Here is a 23,351-nt window from a genome sequence, read left to right on the forward strand (position 1 = left end):
GGGCCCTAAACTAGACTTTTAAAAAATCAACATTTATCTCTTCTTTTTCAGGAAAATTCTGAGCCATTGGTGATATTTATTAATGCTAAAAAAAAAGAGCAGAAAACTATTAGTTTCAATTTCTTTTCAACATGAAGTAATAAACCCAAGATATGTCTATATCATCTATGTATCTTTGTGTCTATATCTTTATCCACATGTTATTGAATATTCCACACCAAGTGAGAAATAAATGTAGCTATACAAGTCTTTAAACCTAGTGGCAAAGTTTTGTTTCAATGATGGACGGGGTGATTACTGAGCTAACCTAAGGATAATCTTATGAAGAGGTTGAATTGTCAGTTGCATGTGCAGTGAAAGCAGACACCTGGATCGTGGAGAAAGGGGAGGAGAGGAGCATTTTTCCACCTCATGATAGCTCTTAATAGTGGTGAAAACATTCTAGAAATCCAAGCTAAAGATAACTTCATTATCATGATAAATGTATTGTGTAGAACAGTAGTGTATTTGTACAGTGAGTGATTCATAAACTTTTTGTGCCAGAAATACTCTTTGCTCTCTGTGCACTTCATTTCAGAATATTTTAAATTTATTAAATAGAATATTTGGATTAGCAGGGAAAATGTTTTAGAAATCAATAACTGGGCCTGACACCCTGGCCCAGTGGCTATATCCTTGCCTTGGAAGCACTTGGATGCCATACGAGTGCTGGTTCATGTCCCAGCTGCTCTACTTCTCATCCAGCTCCCTGGTTGTAATCTTGGAAAGCTGTTGAGTATGGCCCAAAGCTTTGGGACCCTGCATTTATGTGGAAGACCCAGAAGAAGCTTCTGGCTTTGGATCAACTCATCTCTGGCTGCTGCAGTTGCCTTCGAGAGTGAGCTAGCAGATGGAGGATCTTTCTGTCTTTCCTTGCCTCTGTAAATCTGCCTTTCCAATAAAAACAAATAAATAATAAGAAAAGAGACTGAGGTAATAAGAGAATGTGATTCTGTGATAGATGAATATTTTGTTTAAGTATTAAATAAGATATCTTATAATATATTCAATAGCAGTCATCAGGGTAAATTACTGATAAGCCTAAATATTATTTAAGAATACCTGCCATTATTGTCATAAACTAAGAAAAGGTCATTTCTATTGGTGTTGTCCAAATAAAAACTATTCTAGTTTGTTGATGTGGAAGTGGAGTTTTTATTAGAACTTGGTAAAAATAAGTTTGTTTCTCCTCTAGGTTTGCAAATTCCTGAATTCTATTAGGTTAAAGCCCTCTGAAATAGGCTATGAAGTTTGAATGAGAATGATAGAGATTAACCTTTGGATTTGGGTAAATTAAAGATGATGCCAGTTTGTGGGAAGACAGGATGCACTGCTAGCATTTTTAATTTGACTTCAGAGAAGCTAGCATCATCTTATTAACAGGCAATGTATTTTACCAGAACAATATTTAAGGTATGGTTCTGTTCTCTTTGCAATATACGTTGACAGCAGATTATTCAGAAATGAAATTGTGTGATTGTCAACAAGGGCTTCTGGTTTAGTTTTGGTTACAGAATGAGTACTAATCACCAGATTAAATTTACTTCTAATAAGAAATTATGGTTAATTATATAACCTAGTTAAAAATACATTGGCATTCTTTGTCACAGAGATGTTGTGAGTCATGGATGGTTGTTTTTTTTTAAAGATTTATTTTTATTGGAAAGGCAGATATACAGAGAGGAAGAGAGACAGAGAGGAAGATCTTCCATAACGGCTGGTGCTGTACTGATCAGAAGCCAGCAGCCAGGAACCTCCTCTAGGTCTCCCATGCAGGTGCAGGGTCCCAAGGCTGTCCTCAACTGTTTTCCCAGGCCATAAGCAGGAAGCTGGATGGAAACTGGAGCTGCCAGGACCAGAACTGGAGCCATATGGGATCCTGGCACGTTTAAGACAAGGACTTTAGCCACTAGGCCTCGGCGCAGGGCCCATAGATGGTTATTTTTGAAGGAATGTAAGATCACAGACAGGGAAAAGTGTTGATGTAACTCTGTTCAAGGAAACAGGAAGAAGGGTATGTGAAGTAGGGTGAGAAACCAAAGCATCTCTGATGCTTAAACATTCTTATAACAAGTAGTATGATCTAATAAGATGTTGTTCACACGAACTGATTCATGAAAATAGGCTACGTGCACAAAAACAAAAGCCTACATGGCATAAATGAAGGTGGAAATTTCATTAGTGGATTTACCACGGAAAAATTTTTGAACATGTTCATTGATTCAGAAGAATAACTCATGTATTCCTGAACTACCACACCAGTCCTTCCGTCCCTCCCACTACTGGACAACCCGTTCTACTTTCTATCTCCATGCTATGGAGTGGGCTATTCTGAACATTTGTGTGGGTAGGGTCATTTATGAAACTCCCTTTATGCATTACTTCATTCTACCTGTTGCTTGACATCTTACAGGAGGGATGTTCATCAGTTTCATCACCTCAATTTCGCTTTGCAGAATATTAAATATTCCTCCTCGTTCAGTCCTTGGTGATGTCAGAGGACAAAGCTCGTCATCTGCTGTTTGGGTGGTAACTTTGAAACCATTTATCCAACTGCTTTAAAGGGAGTACATTCAGAGTATTTTCCATGTTTTTATGAATGTTTAACATTCTTTGTGGGGTGCCTAGTCATTCTTTGTTTTGTGTATGCTTTGTTTTAAAAGTATGAAAGTAGATAGTGTGTTTTGTGTACTGTGGAGGATCCTAATGTCATGTAATGTGAAGAAATGCATATGCTTCATCATGTAGAGATGTTTTAAACTGTCAAGTGAAAATTTTTGTGGTATGAATTGCCAAAAGACAAAATAAAATGCAGCACAGCCATGCTTTCAGTAAGTAGAGTGGGAGGTTGACACTTTCAATTGTTGTCATTTTCCTTCTTGACTATGTAGGTAATTGGAATGCAGTCCTAAGACTTCCACACAACATGCTCACAGGAGGGATTGTTTTAACAAAGAATCCGATTTATTTGCTATTTGCTAACCTCTTTCTGTTAGCAAACATGGTAGGGATTGAGAGAGTTCCTCCCTCAGTTAACATATACTAATGTTAATAGAAAGCTTTATCACACATCAAGCCCTTTCATGTACATTTTATGAGTTAATCCTGTAAGATGAATAGTTATTACTCCCTTGCACTGAGGCAGAAACTGAGTAGCCAGAGGTCTATTATTTCCTGGAGCAACGAGAACCAGAATGCCATCTTAGACCCTTTGATTTCAAACCATTTCCACTTATTCCCTCATGTCAGTCACCATAAAGTCAAAAAATGGTGTCATTTAGTATTGTGAAAGGGTTCAAAATATGTGATTGAAGGAATGCTCCCTTGTTTGCAGTATTCACTTTTCTTCCTCTTTTTTTAAATTAATTTTTTTATTTTATTATTTTATAATACAGATTCATAGGCTCTAAATTGCCCTACTCCCTTCCCAACTCCTCATTCCCACACTGATTTCCCCTATGTCATTACAACAGTATAGTACTTCATAAATAGTCCATAATTCTACTATTTTAAGTTTATTTTGACCTTGTAGGTATGGATAATGGCAGAGAATCCGGCATACTATTGTCAAGATATATTTAAGTGTTTCATTGGGAGTCCATCTTTGATTTAAAAGTAGAGATGCATACTGCATTGTATCTTCACTTCTGGATATGATAGTCTCTATTACACAGTTACTGTACATCCCCTTAATGAAAAGCCATAAAGCAAAACAGCAGAAAGAAAAATAGAAAATTTGTTACAGCATGAAGTTAAATAACATGCTACTGATTGACCAATGTGTCGCTGAAGAATTGAAAAAGAAAATTGAAAACCTTCTTGAAGCAAATGATGCTACTATGTGTCCTCTGAGTTGGTGAGGAAATTTGTCCCGACCTGCAGGACACAACGCTCAAACCCTGAGGGTGGACTGGGAATGCCGGGCTGGTAGCCCCGGGCTGCTAGCCCAAGAAACACACGGACACTCCTACTTGGTGGAAAAGAGTGCCTCTCTCTTTATTTTTTCTCCTCATATATATACCTTCTCTAGGGGAGGGGGAGAAAGGGAGGGGTTTCCTGGGAGTAATTATCTTCACTGAAGCAGGAAGGAACTAATCAGCTACATTGAAACAGGGGAGGAACTAATTATCTGAACAGGAACAAGGGTGGAGGTTGTATTCTGTTTGCTCTACAGAGGATGTTTTGGCCTAATATCCTGCTTGCTGTAGCCCTGCCTGCAGGCTTTTGCAATGCAACAGGCTGTCAGGTAGGCCAAGTCTAAGGCCCATAAGTCTTTGGCTCCTAACAGAAATTAATACAAAAAAAATACTTTTTTTTCAATGAAAACAAAAAAATATCAATCCCCTGAGATGTAGCATAAACAGTATTGAAATGGTTATTGATCTTCTATTTTGCATGAAGCTTTGTTTCACTGAGCATAATGGTCTTTAGTTGGGACCATTTGGTTGCAAATGGTAGAAAATCATTCTTTTTGATGTTTGAGAGGTATTCCATGGAATAGATGGACCAGTTTCTTTATCCACCCCTTTCTTGATGGGCATCTGAGTTGTTTCCATGTCTTTGCTAGTGTAGGTTGTACTGCTGTGAACAGAGGGCTACAGATCCCTTTCTCATATGCACGTTTGTTTTCCTTTAGATATATTCCCAGAAGTGGGATAGCTGGGTCATATGGCAGATAAATTTTCAGTTCTCTTAGTTTGTATGATAGATCAATTTCAGTTTTCTTTCTTTGTTTCTTTCTTTCTTTTTTTATTAATTACGTGGCATTATGTGACACAGTTTCATAGGTTCTGGGATTCCCCTATCTGTTCCCCTTACCCTCCCGCCTTGGTGGATTCCTCCACCTAGTTCCAGTATTACAGTTCAAACTAAGTCAAGATTCTTTCGTTGCAAGCATATACCAAGTATAGAGTCCAGCATCTTATTGTCCAGATAAATTCAACAGTCTCTTGGGGAGACCATCTCTGGTCTGAAGGTAGAGCTGGCAGAATATCGTTCCGATCAATTAGAAGCCCCAGCACAACATCAACAACAATTTACAACATTATAAAATTAATTGACATAGTATTGAGTAACCAATATGTTGTAACAGTGCAAGTTCTTAACCACCTCCTGTGATTACTTCATCGACCCTTCAATTTTTATTTGTACTCAGCACCGGCTGCTATACACCTCAAAGTGTTTATAGGGTACTATTCAGCTGTCTCGTGTCTGTTTTCATTTTAGTATTTAGCTGTTTATTGTGTTGACGCATAATTTTGCTGAACTTGGTAGATTTTAGGATAGTCTTAAACTGGCTTATAAATCTAACCAAGCCTTTGTCAACAGTTGAGGTGCAGAACAGTTGTAGGAGGGGTGTGCAGAGAAATCTTCCATACCCTAGTGAGGAGTAACTAATCAATGAGTCCTATCTAGTAAGGTATATGTGGATCCACGCTGATCATTTCCTGTTTGGTTCTAAGCTTTCCTTGTATTTCTCTGACTATCTATTTTTTGGGGATGGAGGGGCGCTCTGGGGCGACCCTGATGGTCATTGCAAGAGAGGGTGGGGATCCAAAGTTGGAACTAAATAACGACCAGAAGAAGCTCCTCTCCCTAGTCCCGAAGGAAGTTTGCTGTTCTGTTTCTGCAGATCCCTCAGGGCTCCTGGCTGTTGTTCCGATGACCTTGGGTACTGCGAGGAAGGATTTGGGTCTCTTCCATCCCATGTGGTAGATCCAAACGGAGCTGGGTGACCTCGGAGTTCTCGGCCTCCGAAGGCACTCCAATTCCTTGTGTTCTCCTTGGCAGTTTGGTCCTTGGTGCCCATACTGATAGTCCTTGCTGAGGATCTGAGTCTTCAGGGTTGGGATACAAGCCTCCTCCTGTCCACCTGCTCCACTCTGGGGTACCCCACTGCTCTGTGCATATAACCTCCTGTTAAGAGGTTGTCAGGATCGCTCTTGATTCCCCCAGTATGTCTTTGTAGTTAAACTATTGTTTAATGCTGGTTCAAGTTTGTCTCCATACTGACTTCCATTGTGGTCTGCTCATTTCCTTTGCCTATTTCTTCACAGGGTTGTTTGTTTTGCTGTCATTGCGTTTCAGAAACTCTCTGTAAATACTGGTATTAGTCACCATAGGTAGTGTAGTATGTAAAGATTTCCTCTTACTTCATTGGTTGCTTCATCATTTTGTTGATCAGCTCCGTATTATTCAGTCTCCAGGTGTCTGCATGTCTTTTGGGGTGTTTTGACCTATTGGTCTCTAGTTTCACTCCATGATGGTCTGAGAAGGTGCACGGTGGGTGTAATTTTGTTCTTTTTTTTTTTTATAAGGCTTGTTTTGTGGCCTGTAACATGGTCATTCCTGGATAAAGTTCCATGTACTGATGAATGTAAATATCAACTAAGTCCATTTGCTCTAGTGTCTGGGTGAACTCTGTTGTTTCTTCCAGAGGAGTTTCTGTCCATTGATGTGAGTGGACTATTAGGGTCCCCCACTATTACTGTGTTGGATTCTAATCTTCCAATTAGATCAGCCAACAGTTGTTTCACATAGCTAGGTGCGATGGCATATAGTTTTCTTATGATGCTCTTTTCTTGCAGAGTATTCAGTTTTCTTGCAGTCTTGCACTTGAGTACTCTTTGAACAGTTAAATGCCTGTTTCTAAGACACCTGCAAATTCCTGAGTCCTAAATGTCTCATTTATACTTCATATATTACCTCACATTTTCTGCTCTCCAACTTCCCATTGTCACATACTCTTCACATCTTTATGTTCTTTGTTCCTTAGCATATTCAAGGAATAGATATTTTATCTGTTTTTTTGTCTTCCCTCAGATACTTCACTCCGGAAATTATTATGAAGCAAAATATACATCATGGAGAGAGGGGTAGGACATCCATTCTGGCAACAAAACATTTGAATATTGTGTACTTAGCATCCCTTTTCTCTAGTCTCCAGCCTCTTCCACGTAAGACCTTTTAGGTGCCAGCATCATGGCAGAGTGGGCTAAACTGCATCCTGCGATGCCCACATCTCATGTTTGAGGGTTTGTTCAAGTTCTGGCTTTGTTGCTTTCAGTCCAGCTTCATGCTGATGTACTTGCGAATCAGCAGAAAATGGTACTTACTTGAGTTCCTGTCACTCGTGTAGGAGACCTTGACAAAGCCTCTGGCTTTAGCCTGGAAGTAGAGGAATCTTCCATATGCTAGTTCATTCCCCAAATGTTCACAACAGCTGGGACCATGATTAACATGGCATCATAGTGCTAGGTCCAGGAGTAATTATTAAAAAGGAAATGTCTTTTCTTTCTTTAGAAAAATACATTGAAGGGTTTTTTTAAAAAAGTATTTATTTTGAAAGAGAGAAGGAGAGACAGAAAGCAAAATCTTTCCTATGCTGCTTTCATCTGCTGACAGTCTACAAGCTCTTCCATGTGAGTAGCAAGAATCTAAACAGCTGGACCACCCCTTTTCCCAGGTCATTAGCAGAGACCAGATGTGAATAGGAGCATCAAGGCCATAAACTCTTGCACATATGGGAAACTAACTTTGCAGGCATTGGCTTTCCCTACTAAGCCACAATAGTAGCTCTAAGAGGTAATTTTAAGGAGAGAAAGGAAAGGCCCAAGGTCATGTTTTATAAAACTAGAAGTGGGATATAGGGCAATGACAGGGACCCAAACATTTGAACCACATTCTGTTGCTTATTCGGGGCCATTAAGAGGGAGCTGGTTCAGAAGTGAAGCATCCTGGCATCAAATCTGAGCCCATATGGGATGAAGCCACAATGCCAGCCCCAAGAATGGCATTCAAATATCAATACAGCGTTCTTATAAATCCTACTAGAGATTTCTGTATTTACTTCTTACTGGGAAAGTTATTGAGGGAAGTAGTTTCACTGTTTTAGTCAGTTCAGTGATGATCTAGGTTTACTTAAATATTGTTCTATTATTTAACTTGCAATTTATATTGAAGTATTTTATAGTGAAAACTAGGTTGAGTTACAGTTTTCTGTTGAAATGTACAAAAAGCATTGTGCACATGCATGAATATAATTTACAACAGGTTTTCTCTACTCTGACATCATTGGCAGATTTCTTTCTCATGGGAGTGGAGTCCTGTGCAGAGAATGTTCAGCCGCACCCCTAATGTCTACCCATTCAATACCAGGAAATCCCCCAAGTTATGACAACTAAAAATGTCAGCAGGCTTTGCCGAAGTTATTCTGAGACCCACTGTGTTACATTATAAATACTCCCATGCTTGATATTAAAACACAACCAAAACAAAAATCACATGATGACAGTTCACAAATCCAACAGAGATAGTAAGACCTGCAGAAATTGCTGTTCATCATTTAGACTAAAGGAAGAGACTTGCTTATGATAAATCAAGAACGTATGGTACATAACTGGAATTAAGCTTGATGCACTTAATTAAGACAAATTATGTGTTCAGCTCTCATGTTCAGGAAATGATTGGTCTAATTCCTTTTTTCTATGTGTACATATCAATTATGAACTAACTTTTTGTTAGTAGAAATTTAAATCAGTGTTTAAACACTTATGTAGTGCTCTCTGTATATTTTGAAGATCCAGGATTTAAAAACATACATAGAATCTTATAGATTTATGTTTGTTGTCAGATAAATGATTGACTCAGGTAAATAAGTTAGGTATATACTCTTTTCCTTACACATCTGCAAGGACAGACATGATGCAGTAAGTTGCTAATTCCAAACTCTCATTTTGGTGATTCTGTGTATCCACATATTAAAACTATTCCACTTTCAGTCTGTTTCTTCAGACTTTTTTTATAACAAATTTATTTTAGATTGATAATATTTGCAGTGTTGAGAAGGATGCATGCCCCTGTACACTGCTGATTAGGGTGGGGAGGGTTGAGTAAAGGGACAAAGTGGATGAGATCATTGTTTCCAATCTCCTTTTTTCTTCTTGTAACTGGAGGAAGGGAGGAGAGAAAAGGAGAGGGCCAATCCTAGCAACCTAGCTTCATTAGTACCCAGCGATGTGGGACAGTCACTTGATGTCATCCCAGAGTCCCCAATATAGAGCATGTAATGAGGATACTGCTTAAGTGGTTTTGATAGTTCTGAGATGCTGTTGATTTCATTGCTCCAAGGTTGAGGAAACCCTCCCAAGTTCCATTGGCTGATAAAATTCATCTTGGAATCTCTCCTCACCCAGATACTCATCAAAGCTTGCCCAGGAGAGCTGCCCAATTTATTCTGCTTTCCATGGTACTAGACGTCCTCTGTAGGCTTCAAAGATCTGTCAGGGTGCAGCCCAGACCCACATCAGCATATGTGTGGGTCAGGTCTTGGGGCATCCTGGGCTGGGCCAGTTCATAGTACACACTAGCTGATGTGAGAACCAGGAAAGGGTGTGGGATAGGCTGGGTTGAGCTGCAGCACCAGCCAGTTCACATTCGATCCTGGACTTGGGGCTACCAGGCTGGATTAAGCTGCAGCACTGCCAGCATGAGCTAGAATTGAGGTCAAACTGGATGGAGCCAAGCTACATCACCTGCTGGTGAATGTTGATGCAAGATGGGCCATAACAGACTGAGCTGAAGCATTCACCAGCACACACAAGACCCAATGATAAATGGAAGGCAAGCTTGGTTGGGGACTGTGGGACTCCCCTGCTGGGCCCCTGTTCCACTAGGTGAGCTTGAGAGCTTTTACTTGGGGTAGTCCTGGCTGGGCAAGGCTACAGAACCCATTGGTCTACTTGTGAGCTGGGTTAGGGAAAGAGCTAGTTTCGAATAGGTCTTTACTCCCATTGAAGCAGTTTGCAAATTACCAGAAGAAAATATTCAGAATGTAACATATAATTGAGCCCTGATCTGTTATTCTCTTCCTATAATTTGATACTTTTCTGAAACTATTAAAAGTAAAGTTTATGCCAGATTCCTTTGTGATTGATGCCATGTAAGAATTGACATCATGGCTTGCAGTTTGATGGATCATGGAGAACTGACTGCTTCCTTGAGCATTGCCAAATGATGCTCAGAAATGACAGCACTCAGAAGAGCATATGCTCTGTTAATTTGTGCTAACCTGGCTTGGTCTGGGCTGCTTTTAGCCTTGGTTCTTGGGCTGACCTGCAGGGACTGCATCCTGACAGAGGAGTTTCCCAAGCGCCTCTGTCAGGTCACTTCCCAGTCTCAGATCTGACACATGGTGGTGCATTCTTGGCTCAGCCTGACTTGGCCCATCTCCTGTCCCAGCAGGTACATCAACATTGCCTGACCAGCCCATACCTATTCCAGCTGTTACTGTTGGGTGTTAGAGCCCCACCTGCCTGGTCCACCCCCCAAAACCCAGCTCTTATGTGGCTCAGTGGGTGGCCAGACCTTGCCCAACCTGTCCTATATCCACCATGGCTCTTGTGAGCACCAGTAGATGCTGGAGCCTAGCCTATTCTGGCACACCCCACACCTAGTCCACATCCATGCTGAGGGATATTGTAGTCAGGTCCAACTCAGTTCTCTGCCCCCACTCTTGCTCTTGCACTCAATAGTGGGAGCTGCAGCCTGGGCAGGGCATCCCCTTAGCTCCCTGACCAGGCCTACTCCTAACCATAGCTCATACCAGTGGTTGCTCCAACCCAGCCCAGCATAGCCCATCCCCAACATCGCCTTTGCCTTCAGATGCTATAGCCTGGCCTGGCCTGTCCCCAGTCCCAGTTATTGCTGGTGGGTGCTGAGCCTCACTCGGCCAAGCATACTCCCAATCCTGGCTTTCATGCACTAGGAGTGATAGCCTAGCATGGCCCACAACCCTTCCTGGTTCCTGTGCATGCCAGGGTGCTATGATTTGATGGCCCTGTCCAGTCAGCCTTAACTAGAGCCAGCCCACATACCAGCCAACAAGTGGAGCAGCCCTGCCCAGCCTGACCAATCACCCAGCCCTGACTCATGCTCAAAAAGAGGAGCTACAGCCCACCAGGGGAGCTCTTTAAGTTCTCCCACCAGGCCCACTCCCAGACCCAGATCTCACATGTGCAAGTGGGTGCTAGGCCTTGAGCTGGCACAATCTGTCACTGAATCTTGGACTTTTTTGTACTTGTGGGTATTGCTGCCTGGCCTGCCCCACACCCAGTTCTTCGGTTTGCCTATGGGAGCTGCAGCCTGGACCAGCCTAGACTGTTTGTAACTTCAGTACCAATGAGTATCAATGAGTTCCATGGTCATGCTACCTTGGACCATCACTGCTTCCAGCACTCGAGCAAACCAGCTGCTATGACAGTTTCATAGGATGAGCCCACTAATCTCACACAGAATCTGTCCCTAGACCCTGTTCTCCCACTGCTGCTTAGTGTCATGGCCCAGCCTGACATAACCCACCCTCTGTCCTGACACTCAAACCCTGCCATGCAGGCTCCTCAGCCATGGCTTTCATATGCACCAATTGGTGATGGTTGATACCAACAATCCCAGTTCAGGTCTCCCACATGGGCAGGTGTGTATTGGTTTGGCCCTGAAAGGTCCTCTGGTTTCCCTTGTCCAGATCACCTAGTCTCAGCCCCCTCAATGCCAGCAAAAGCAGTAGCCTGGTTGGTCAAAGCCCTGAGAAGTGACTACTCACCTGTCACATTCTCCCTGAGCACACTTCCCTAACACATTCCTAGACTCCCTTCTCTGAACAATGCACAGCCTCCATGCCACTATATATATAGTGGAAAAGTGTTTTATATATATATATATTAGACTATATATAGTGGAAAATATGTTTAATAAGTTTACTGAAGTCATGACCAAAAGAGAGACCACATTCTCCTAATTGAAGGGATAGAAACAAAAGTTTAAGTATGGCTTCAATCTTAATGAGCCTCTTATATCTCAACTATTGTTTCACTCAGTTTAGATAAGTACAAACTTTTGTTCCTTGTAAGAATTATTGCTATGATGATATCAAAGGTAAATGAATTCATTGAATGCCTACCTTGTTCTTTTGTAAAATAAGAACTTGATGTTATAGGACTATGAATACCTAAATAGATAAATAAACATACTTCATTCTTATAGATAGTGTAATGAGAAACTAATGTCATGATACTAACATTGAATGGGATATGTGGTAGCAAAGTAGACCAAGTTCATCAGAGAAAATTATCCAATTGCCAAAGGACACAACTTTGTATCAAAGGCTGTATTCAGATTTAAGAATAGTCTTAAACAACTGGTAGACACTGATGCAGTGGAATTCTTTAATTTGCAAGTGAACTTGCATCTCCCATAGATATCCTTCTTTTGTTTCTTGTAGTGATATAAGGAAGGTGCATAGGGATGACTGACAGGAAGTACAAGTTTAAGGATATCTATGTGTGTAATTGGATGGTTTTTCTCCTTAGTTACCAACATAGCAACCTTGTCAATTTCTGCTCTTTCGTAAGTGATGTCACGCCCAATCTAAAGTGACCTTTTAAAGCAGGTCTGATGAAATAGTCTCACTTATCCATTAAAAAAGCAGATCCAGAAATGAATTTCATCTCTCAGAGGGTTATGCATCCGTGCCAGTGACAGCGCAATTTAGCCACCCAAACACTGACTGCTCCTATTAAATATCACTGGTGTGCAAGCCCTTTTGAGACAAAACTTAAGGCATAAACTGAAGTCTCTAACCTACAAAATTAAGAAAGTGTAGTCAAGCCGAGGAGGAAAGAGATGGAAGGTCTTGTTTAGATGTGACCTTTGATATTACATTGTCTCGATCTTTAATAGCCAGGCAAGTTGTGCTGAATGTTCCATCCCAGAGTGTTGGAATTAACATGGTGTTCACAGTTAGGTTATTGCAGCCATTTTATTTTTGCCTGCCTATAGTAAATCTCTAACCTGATCATGGATGGAAGCTCTGTGGCACAAAACTAGGGGTTTGTGGGAAAAACAAACCAACCTAAGAATACCAAGTCAGGAAGTTAGGTTGCCATGTACACTTAGGTTATTTATAGGGCCTGCTCAATCAAAAAAACACACCTGTATCATAATGGGTATCTTGACTCTTTGGGTCTCCCAGGGTTGGTCCCTGTCTAGTGGTGCCAAAAACCACAAGGGAGAATGTTGGTGCACAGTGTGAAAAGATTTGTAAGTTATGATTCATCCCATTTCAGGTTGTAAATACGCTTATGATGTCTGAATAGAATAAGCAATGCATTCAAGTTACAGTGATGCATATTTAATTATTCATGACAATATTCAGTGATGAAAGAACTCAATAAACTATAAATAACTTTTTTTATTAATTACATTGCATTATGTGACACAGTCCCATATGCACTGGGATTCCCCCCACCCCTCCCCAAACCCCCCCCCATGGTGGATTCCTCCACCTTGCTGCATTACCACAGTTCAAAATCAGTTGAGATTCTTTCATTGCAAGCATATACCAAGCATAGAGTCCAGCATCTTATTGTCCAGACAAATTCAATGGCTTGTTGGGGAGACCATCTCTGGTCTGAAGGTAGAGCTGGCAGAGCACCATCCCTATCAATTAAAAGCCCCGACATAACATCAGCTACAGTTTACAACGTTATGGAGTTAATTGACATAGTATTGAGCAACCAACATGTTAAAAAAAAAAATGCAAGTTCTTTACCACATACCACTCCTTCGGCGACACTTCAACTTTGGTTTAACTATAAATAACTTTTTAAACCCTTCTTGAGCCAACTGTTTCAACATTTTTAATTGCAAACAACTTCAGTAATTTAGCAAAATCCAAGTTAGAGTGATTTAATCTTTCTTGACATTTCTTCCCAATGAGGATGGTGGCAAATGGGCAGAATGAAATTTTGCCAATATTCTTTTTTTTAAAATTTGAGAAATAAAGCAAAGTGGAATATTTATATTAACAACATTTTAGATGATTAGTTCTCCGTAAAGCAGTTCTGATAGCCCCAGGCAAATGTCAAGTTTAGTAAGGGAAAATAATAGAAAAATGTTAGAATTTTGCCAAGATGTGCTAAAATTGGATTTCTGCTGTTCTTCAGAAAAAAGAAATACTTTGATTTGAAATTTAACTTTCATTTGAGAATGAAATTAATTGAAATATTAAAATGGTCATGAATAAATGTTAGTGAAGCTCATCTATTTCTTTAAAGAAATAGAAATCACATTAATCAACGATAACTTGAAATATTTCATTTAAATACATCTTTAAGGTTAACTAGCAAATTATAATGACATAAAAACTTCCTAGCTGAGTTTTTCCTAAGTTTGCATAAGGCTCTGGCTAAATCATGCAGTAGCTACAGGGAATCTTCTATTACTTTACCTTTCTTCCTTCACCCCCAAACAACTACATGCAGGTCTACATGTTTTGTATGTGAGTGGAGTCAGTTTAAAACATATCCCAGTGGCTAACTCTCACAAAAGTAACTAGAAGAGTGGCTTCCTAACTGCTTTCCAGTAGGTTGAGCAGTGGGACTAAGTGCCACTTAGTACCAGCAATAATCTTTTGACTACCTAATTCTTAGGGTTTTCTTTCTTTCTTTGTTTTTGGTGCAATAAAGAAAAAGTTGACATCCAAAAAAGCAGAAATAGAGAAGAAGCAGAGAGGAAGACAGATACAGAAAGAATCTCTCATCTGCTTGTTCACTCCCCAAATGCCCATAGCAGTCCTGGCTAGGCCTGGCCGCAGAAACCAGGAACTCAAGGCCTAGCACTTGAAGCCCAAATACTTGAGTCACCACCACAGCCTCCCCAGGCTGCTCATTAGCAGAAAGCTTAAGTCAGGAGCTGGAACAGAGTACCAAACCCAAGTACTGCAGCGTGAAAGCCAGGTTATCCCCCACTAGGCTGAAGGCTTCCTCCTTTACTTTTCTGAAATGAAAAATACAGCCCACACCTGGAAATCATTTGTGAATGTGTCATTGCTTCTAAGTTATTCCAAGACTAATGTGTGGCATTGAAATTAAATTGATGAATTTCACATTTTGCGTCAATTGTTCTTGCACTGGACTCAGGAAATTCAGATACTTCCAAATGTTTATGAAAGCACTCTCATAATATCATGTGAATACCTAACCTTTTAGCATCAAGTCTGTCCTACCTCCTCCAATCATTTTCTCTCTTGCCACAGAGTAGGCATGAAGAAAGATAGCTTATCAAAAGATGACTTAGGATAACACATTACAACCCTGTGTTTCTGTTTATTATTCTGGGATTTCTGTTCATTGTGCCATATACAGTGTGTTTTGTTTTGAATATCATTGTGTGAAAGTGGATCCTTTACTTTCTCAACTGTTGTGGATGTATTTAACCTCTGATATGTACCATAATCTTGAAGTGGTGTTTTCACAACTAAATTTATACTTCTCAATCTCAGCCTAAGAGCTTTTTCTTTTACTTATTCTTACTAATGTGAACTATAGCTTTTGTCACCACTGTTGACTATTCATATATTTGAAGAAAATGCTTCAATATAGCTATATAAACTTCTGACCACCTTTTCCACAAAAATAAGTTAGACATGAAAAAAATAGGTGAATATAAAATAAGACCAGGCAAGTAAGTTGAAGCCACAAATAAAATTGCACACACATTTTAAACAAGAATTTTGTCGCATTCTTGCTGTAATTCTTCCAGGGGTCATATGAGAATGTTTTATATCAACATGGATGAGAATAGTAACAGAACCAGATATTTGAATCATCGTGGACAGATGTGTGAAACTTTCAATGGAAGAAATATCTGAATTGTGTAAATAAGTTCTTATGTGATGGTTGCACAAATTTTCTTGAAGAAACTAATACACTATAACAATAGTCATGGTGTTCACGCTTGTCTTCGAAGTATGCTGCTGGTTGTCTGAGCAAGCAGCCCTTTCTTGATCCCATTTTTTCGTCTCTGAAAATCTCTGTCAAAACTGAAGAGAAAGAAGCCCACTTATGTAAAATGATTTATATATGGAAGTTGTTTAGGCATCATTGATTTTGCTGTTAGAGCTATTCATATGACTGATGCTAAAGCGTATAGATAAAAAATTTTAAATGGACTTTCATTTTAAAATGAAAGTTGTTACACTATGTTTGTGAGCTCCCAAAAGATTTTGGTAGGTAAGGCAGCATTATCTCAACTGTTGGCTGAACAGGAGGAAATGGAGAAGAATACAAAGACATTGTTCTCTGCCAATGAGATCAATATGATTTCTGGAGCTTCGTTTTTGTTCTTTGGGGATGATACTGATTCTAACTCAAAGGCTTCTCCTTAACCTCCATTGAAACAGAGCATCTGAAAGTAAACTCTTCCTTCATTAAAAGAAAATGTGTTATTCTGCAGGAAGATTTGTTTCATTTCTGCAGGAGATGATGAAATATTATGCTTCAATGTAGTCAAATTATACCTTCAAATAAATCATAGGAAAGAAATATAACAAACTGTACACCAATAATAAAAACATTTATGGAGCATTTGTTATGTGTCAGTCATTCCTAAACTGTTTATCAACTGAATTTGTTTTAGTAACCATACAGTGAGATAAGTGTTTTTATGTTATCCATTTTACCGATGAAAAAAACTGAAGCATAAACAAGTTAAGCAATTTACCCAAGGTCGTGTAGCCAGTAAGCAACAGATGAGAGATCAAGAACTCAATTCCTGGGCTGACTCTAGATGTTTAATTTATGTTATCATCTGTCCAGTATCCAATTTTTAAGTGAAAGTTGAAATTTCTAGGGGCATTCACTTCTTACTGGAAAATGTCGTGGACACATGAAACATATACAGAGATTTACTGCACCAGTTTTGATGTACATATCAAGAAGTGTTTCTTTCCAGCAATGAAGAAGTAAATCATAAGCAACTTGAACATTTCATTGACTCTACTGGTATACACACATTGAATTTCAATATTTTTCAAATTTAAAATTGTTTCTCAGTGTTGAAAGCAAATAGCGCATCACACCTGTGGTTTTTACAAATATTGCTTGAGTAAGTCTGGATTGATTTGGAATCAAAAAGAGTCCAGATCATGTGTTGCTGCTTGGAACGCCTCAGCATCATGAGATGGAATCCTACCTCTACCAGCTTCCCATCAGTGCGTTTGAGAGGCAGCCAATGATGATGGCTCAAGTACTTGGGTTCCTGTTACCCTTGTGCGAGAACAAGACGGAATTCATCCTCCTGGTTTCATCTTATCATTGCAGGCATTTCGAGAATGAATTGCTAGATGGAAAATTGTGTGTGTGTGTGTGTGTTCTTCTGCCTTTCAAATAAATAACAATAAATAAGCTTTAAGTGTACGTTTTATGTACATACATCGGGGTCAGCATTGTCACACTGGCATCCCATAGCACAGTGCTGGTTCAAGTCATGGCTATTCCTCTTCTGATCCAGATTCCTGCTAATGTCCCTGAATGATGATGGCTCAAGTACTTTGAGTTCCTGCCGGCCATGGGCGTGACCAAAATGGAGTTCCTGGCTCCTATCTTTTGCCTGGTCCAGATAAGATTGTTGAAACCACTTGAAGAGTCAACCAATACATAGAAGATCTGTGTGTGTGTGTGTACGTGCACATGCATCTGTTTTCCATCCCCCAACTTTGATTGTTCTGCCTTTCGAATGAATGTTATGTTCTGTGTGTTTAAGAGGAAGAGTGAATTTAGTGGTCATTTTTCCATTTGATTATTATTTGCAGCCCTTGCTTATATTACTGATACACTAGTGTCTATTTTTTTTTTTACTTTTTGATATCTTTATTTAGTGGAGCACTAAGCCCTTGAGGGTAATATTAATTTAAAACCTTAATATTAATTAATATTAATAATAACTGAAATGTTTTAAAAGTATTAGTTTAACATATTTATCCCAAAAATGAAGGAAAGGAGGAAGGAAGAGAGGAAGGGAGGAAAGAAAGCAGGAAAGGAGGGAAGGAGGAAAGAAGGAACTATAATGTTTCTTTGGGATTGGGTCTGTGAGCTATGTTTCATTTTTTTCTGATTGTATTAACATTACATTAACATAAGAAAGTATCAGGAAAAAGTGAACCTTCTTAAGTTAAATATAGGAAGCATACGGTTATAAGAATAGCTATGAAACTGTCTTTAAAGACCTGAAGTTTGGAAAGAATTGTAGTAGTAGTAGTTCCTTTTCATGATGATGAAATTCTTTTGCCAGGCAGTAGAATTTTCTGTAGATTCTGGATCAGTAACTCAAGGAATAATAAAAGAGGATTACTAAGTTTAGCATAGAGTGTGTTGCCTTTTCATTCCACTCCTGGTTGTGTTACGCAATACAATTTTTAGTCCACATAGCTATAAATTTTTAGGTATCATTTTCAACTTCCCCTCCATAAATTGTATTTTCCTCACTTGCCTACAGAAGTATACATCCAATGTGTGATGTTCCTTTAGCTTTTTCTTGTTTAACATTCAATTTCCAAGTCCTATGTGGAATGTAGATCTTCCTATTTTCTTGTTACCCTTAACTCTTGTAATTCATTTTCTATTTCTTTTTTCTAGATTTCTTTTATTTATTATAAGGACAGAGTTATATGGAGTGGGAGAGACAGGAAAAGAGAGGTCTTCCATTTGCTAATTTACCCGTTGAATGGCCACAGTATACAGGGCTGGGCGGGGGGACGTCAGGAGCTGGGAGTTTCTTCTAGATCTCTTATATATGTGCAGGGGCCTAAGCATTTAGTCTATCTTCCACTGCTTGCTAGGCACATTAGCATGGAGCCAGACTAGAACGTGGAGCAATAGGGACTAGAACTGGTGCCCTTAAAGAATGCTGACAATGCAGGTGGCAACTGAGCTTATTATACCACAATACTGGCTCTTCATTTTCATCTATAATCAAGATTTCTTCTAGAATCTTAGGCTTGTGAAGCACATAAACAGTTTTGTTGACATCAGTGTTTCCAAGTAAAAAGATATCATGAAGTACAATTCAGTGATGGCTGAAGGTGAAAACAATTTCCTTCTTTATAAATAGCCACTTCCATAAAAATTTCCAAATATGAAATGTGCTGTAGGAAATATGTCCGTTTACTCTAGTTTTCTTTCAGAATCAAGATGATGTTAAGTTTAGAATTATCATTGTTTACTTATATCACAGTTGGAATATTTACATTTTTAACTCCATCATTTCTGTTGTTTTCTTTGATTCTCATCTCAAATGTTATTAACTGTGATGAATTTAGTAGGGGATAAGTAGTTTTTAACTTCTATTTTGCTGCGGTTCTTGCATGCATCTAAATAACTTTAGTGTCTGCATTCTGTTTTAAAGCATGAGGCTGCAGTTGTCATGTTATATTTGAAATGCAACAAATGACATTGAGCAAGAAAAAGAATTAAAACAAAATCTTTTCCTCTTTGCTTTTTAGATGGGAAGGTTGAAGTTACCAAAGAAGGTGTGAAGCTGTGCACCATGGGTCCAGGAAAAGTGTTTGGGGAGTTGGCCATTCTTTATAACTGCACCCGGACAGCAACCGTCAAGAGTAAGACTGTTCTTATATTTTTCAAATGCTTTCCGTGTCTTTTTCTCAAAGAGCAAGAAATGATGGTTAAAATGCCTGTTGCTTTAATCTTTCTTTTTATGAATCCGTATTTTTCACTTTTTTCTTGCAATGCAGTTTCGTACCGAAGGTTGAGTATGTGCAATCAGTTCAGCAAACTTAAATTTCTTGGCAGATTTGTGACAGACATATCTTAATCAAGAATTTTTGTAAGTAAGATTCAAAATTAGAATGGAGTAAGAGCAGAGCATTATAAAGCCTGTAAAACTTTGGGGTGATATATAAGAAACTTTTTAATGCCTGCCTTGGGAAACGTTCTCCACATAAATACCACATGTTAATTAAGTGATTTAGAAATAAGTAAGAGAAGTCTCCTTCTCAAACTTTATTGAATATGATATTTTTCAAATTCTAAAACTGCAACTGAGTGTATTTTTGTCCTCAGCTGCTCATCAAGCTGTGTATTATAGCATTTTTCTTTTCTACTGATTGAGCTTATTTTAAATCGAGCAATAAAACAGCTTGTTTCCCTAATTTTACATGTATGTGTATATATGGTTTTTTCCCAGCAACTTTTGTTGCTTGGTAGAAGCAGCTGCAGTAGTAACAGGGAGATTTTTTTTTCAATTCTTCTTCCTGAAGAAATAATGACTGTGTAGCAAACAGCTGAATTCAAAAGCCAACAATGGAAAGTCCGTCACAACACTAACCAGAAATATGTTTGAAAACTCTTTTAGACACAGTATCTTGTGGATGAGTTCTATTAAAAACTACTCTGATTAGGCTTTTGTTCTTTTTGAAAAGCCCTGTTAGGAAGTAAAACCAAATAGTTAATATCAGTTCATTTTATTTGGATGTCACTGATTAATTTTATGTTGGTTTGGTCTTTTTTCTATCTCAGAATACTGTAGATGATTGATAAAACTGGGTATTAAAGAACATGGGAATGCATGGTCAGCTAGAGTTCCAGCAATTACCTTATTTGTCATGTGAACCTCCCTTAATGCACTGAAATTTTGGGGACATCAGTTACACTCTAAGCTCTGTGGGATGGGTCCTTCTTGGACTTTGGTTCTTGGTCTCCAGAAAAGGGTTCTCTGATTTACAGACACTGTTATGGTGTTACTACTCGGAATCATTTAATTACATGACTCAGAGAATAATGAGGTCCAGTGAACTGTTACAGAATCTGCCACAACTTTAACTCACTTAGGAGGTGACTTCACTGGAAAAAAAGAATGGTCATGGCTGCTTTAAGTGAGACAGATTTTACTTTCATGCTTCGTACTCATGAGAAATGTATTTCATTTAAGGCCAAAAAAAGGTCTTAATTTCTCATTTTGATTAGAACAGGCTTTCTAATAATTTTCAAGCTTCAAAACATTTGAACTTTTAAAACATTTCAACATTCTATGCTATTTATTAATCCAGCTGAAGCTACAAAATTTCCAAAGGTCAATAACTAATAACATGTTACCTAATTTTGGGAAATATTGAGTTGCTATTAAAGTAATTATTTTAAATAGTAGAATAGTCTGTTTGAATTAGCTTAATACCAGAGTTTCTCATGAATGATTGCTTCCTGAAGATCAAGTTTCTTGTTCATGTCTATAAAATCATGTTCATATGCTGTAAATACTAGTGTACTCATGTTTATAAAATTTAAATAGATACCATGTATTTGATTCATTAAGAGGAAACTGGTTGTTGAAAGCAAATTATAAACCTGACTGGTTGGGGGTCAGAATCTCAAGGAAACATGAGGTGGGAAATGTTTTTCTTTGACAGCAGAAGATTCAAATGTGTGTCTTTCATGTATGTGTTTTCTTGTCATGACTGTTTGAAATACAGAGGTGCTTTTGAGAAAAGAGCATATAGTTTAAGGTGTTCAGACTTAACTGTGTGTAATAGAAAAGAGATTTTGAGCATATTAAGGAATAGTATTTGTGAGCAATTGTTTCTTCTGCATGATAGATTAAAAACTGCAAAGTGTAAAAAATGATTGGTTATGGTTCACAGCCTTTGTATCCATTCTTTGCTCTCCACAGAGATTGTATTTTTTTTTTGACTGTTGGTTGTAAGTATCATTTTTTCTTTATAATTATATTAAATCTTCAGGCGGAGTTTTTCATCATCCTAATTAGGCTCAGGTTGTAGATGCTACTTTCACGGATGACTACAGAATAGAATTTTGATGCTCTCTTATTCTTTACATGTGGTGTTAAAATTGTCTTAAAACTGACTGGGCATTGTAGGTTTCATAATTTCTCAGTATTCTAGGTTGGCTAAATGTGTTACTCCTTAACACTGATGACCACTTATGGTGTGTGAAATGAATTCACCCAGCAGACGGTAATAGTCTAAACTTGTAGAAAATACACTTCCTATACAGTATCTTTTCTCTGCATGTCATCATCTTTCTTATTTGGTGGACTCTTTACCCTCTTCCCTCTAACATTATCTCTCCTTTCTTGCTTGAGAATGCTAGCAATCCTTTGTTCTTTAAGATGAGCCTGAGAGTTATCTTGTATTTCATGTATTTTTAATCTCACAAAAGTAAATAAATCCCTTGTGGCACCTAAGTGTTCTTCTGATTCTGGAAAATTCATCCTGAAACTTTATAAGGACATTAATAAATTAATTTCAGTAACATTCGCTGATAATGCCTGTGATCATAACCCTAGTACATATATATTCTTTTAAAAATTAGACTATCAAAAAATGCTTTTCTTATTAAACTTCCAGATTGTCATATGCAATAAATCGATTTAAAATATGTTCATAGTGACCTAGCTGAAAGAAATACCACGGTAACTTCAAGCAAGTTCTTGTTTTTTTCATCTGAGAGATATTTGAAAAATACGTAGAAGACGGAATTGATAGAATGGAGAAGCATACTTTTTGAAAGTCTAAGGCATAATGATCTAGAATGAATATATTCTGGTATAATGCAAAAGAAAGAAATATATATATATAGTCTGTTGTCAGTTTGCAAAACAACAGGTCAATTTCCTCCCAACAATAGAGGATAGGAAAGCATAAAGTGTATCTTGTGTTGAAAACGAAATCTAATTGTTGTCTTGTGTTTATTAAGGCCTAAGTAGATTCAAGTTTTCTTTATAAGCTGTGACTAAAGATGGCCACACTCCAGATGCCATGTTGAAGAAGCAATAGTCATTGTTGGTTTCCACAAACCACGAACAATGAATGTCTCCATTGTTTGCATTTTTCACATAGTGTCCAAATATTTTAGTATTGTGCAGAGAAAGAAGGATCGAGTATTTCTCACGTTTACTGGAAACTCTTGCTTGCTCAGTTTCCACACTTGGTAGCAGATCATTATCATGTTTCTCTAAAGTGTACTCCTGCTGTGATTTCACTTGTACGGCTAAAGCAATATCAATTTACACTTACCCTGGCTCTCTTGCCTCACCTCTGTGCCCATGGTTCTCCAAAATAGCAAAGATGAAAGAGCTGAAGTTACTGGAAACCTAAAAATAGAAAAGAAAAAAAAAAACATTTATTTTACAATGAGAGGGTCCATGCATGGATTCTCTTTGGGGATTTTGAGTGTTTTTTTATGCTATTATTCTCTTCTCTTTTCCTAGATCCCCCAGACATCTTTCATACATGAGAATTTTTTTAAAAATATGATCTAAATGCCCTTTGATCCACCTTTTCTTATACAGGAACTGGTGTTATTTTGACCTGTAAATACTAACTTAATGCTCTATCCCCCTCTGAGATTCCAGCTTATAATACACCCAGTAGTAGTGTGTTAATTAAATGGCTACATACAAATACTCTCTGGTTAAAAAAAAGAAAAAGCTAACAGAGCACTTAA

At 38.4% G+C, this 23,351-nt stretch overlaps 1 protein-coding gene across 2 annotated transcripts in view; it reads left to right on the forward strand.

Annotated features, from left to right (window-relative positions):
• Positions 1–23,351, forward strand: part of PRKG1 (protein kinase cGMP-dependent 1) — a 1,159,635-nt gene that overhangs the window by 440,667 nt on the left and 695,617 nt on the right. For both annotated transcript variants that reach the window (XM_004583389.2, XM_004583388.3), the window contains exon 3: positions 19,376–19,489. In XM_004583389.2, the coding sequence (XP_004583446.2) occupies positions 19,376–19,489 (114 nt within the window). The remainder of the gene's footprint in view (positions 1–19,375; positions 19,490–23,351) is intronic.

Source organism: Ochotona princeps, chromosome 13 (genome assembly GCF_030435755.1).
Source record: "Ochotona princeps isolate mOchPri1 chromosome 13, mOchPri1.hap1, whole genome shotgun sequence".
In the NCBI taxonomy this organism is placed as follows: Eukaryota; Metazoa; Chordata; class Mammalia; order Lagomorpha; family Ochotonidae; genus Ochotona; species Ochotona princeps.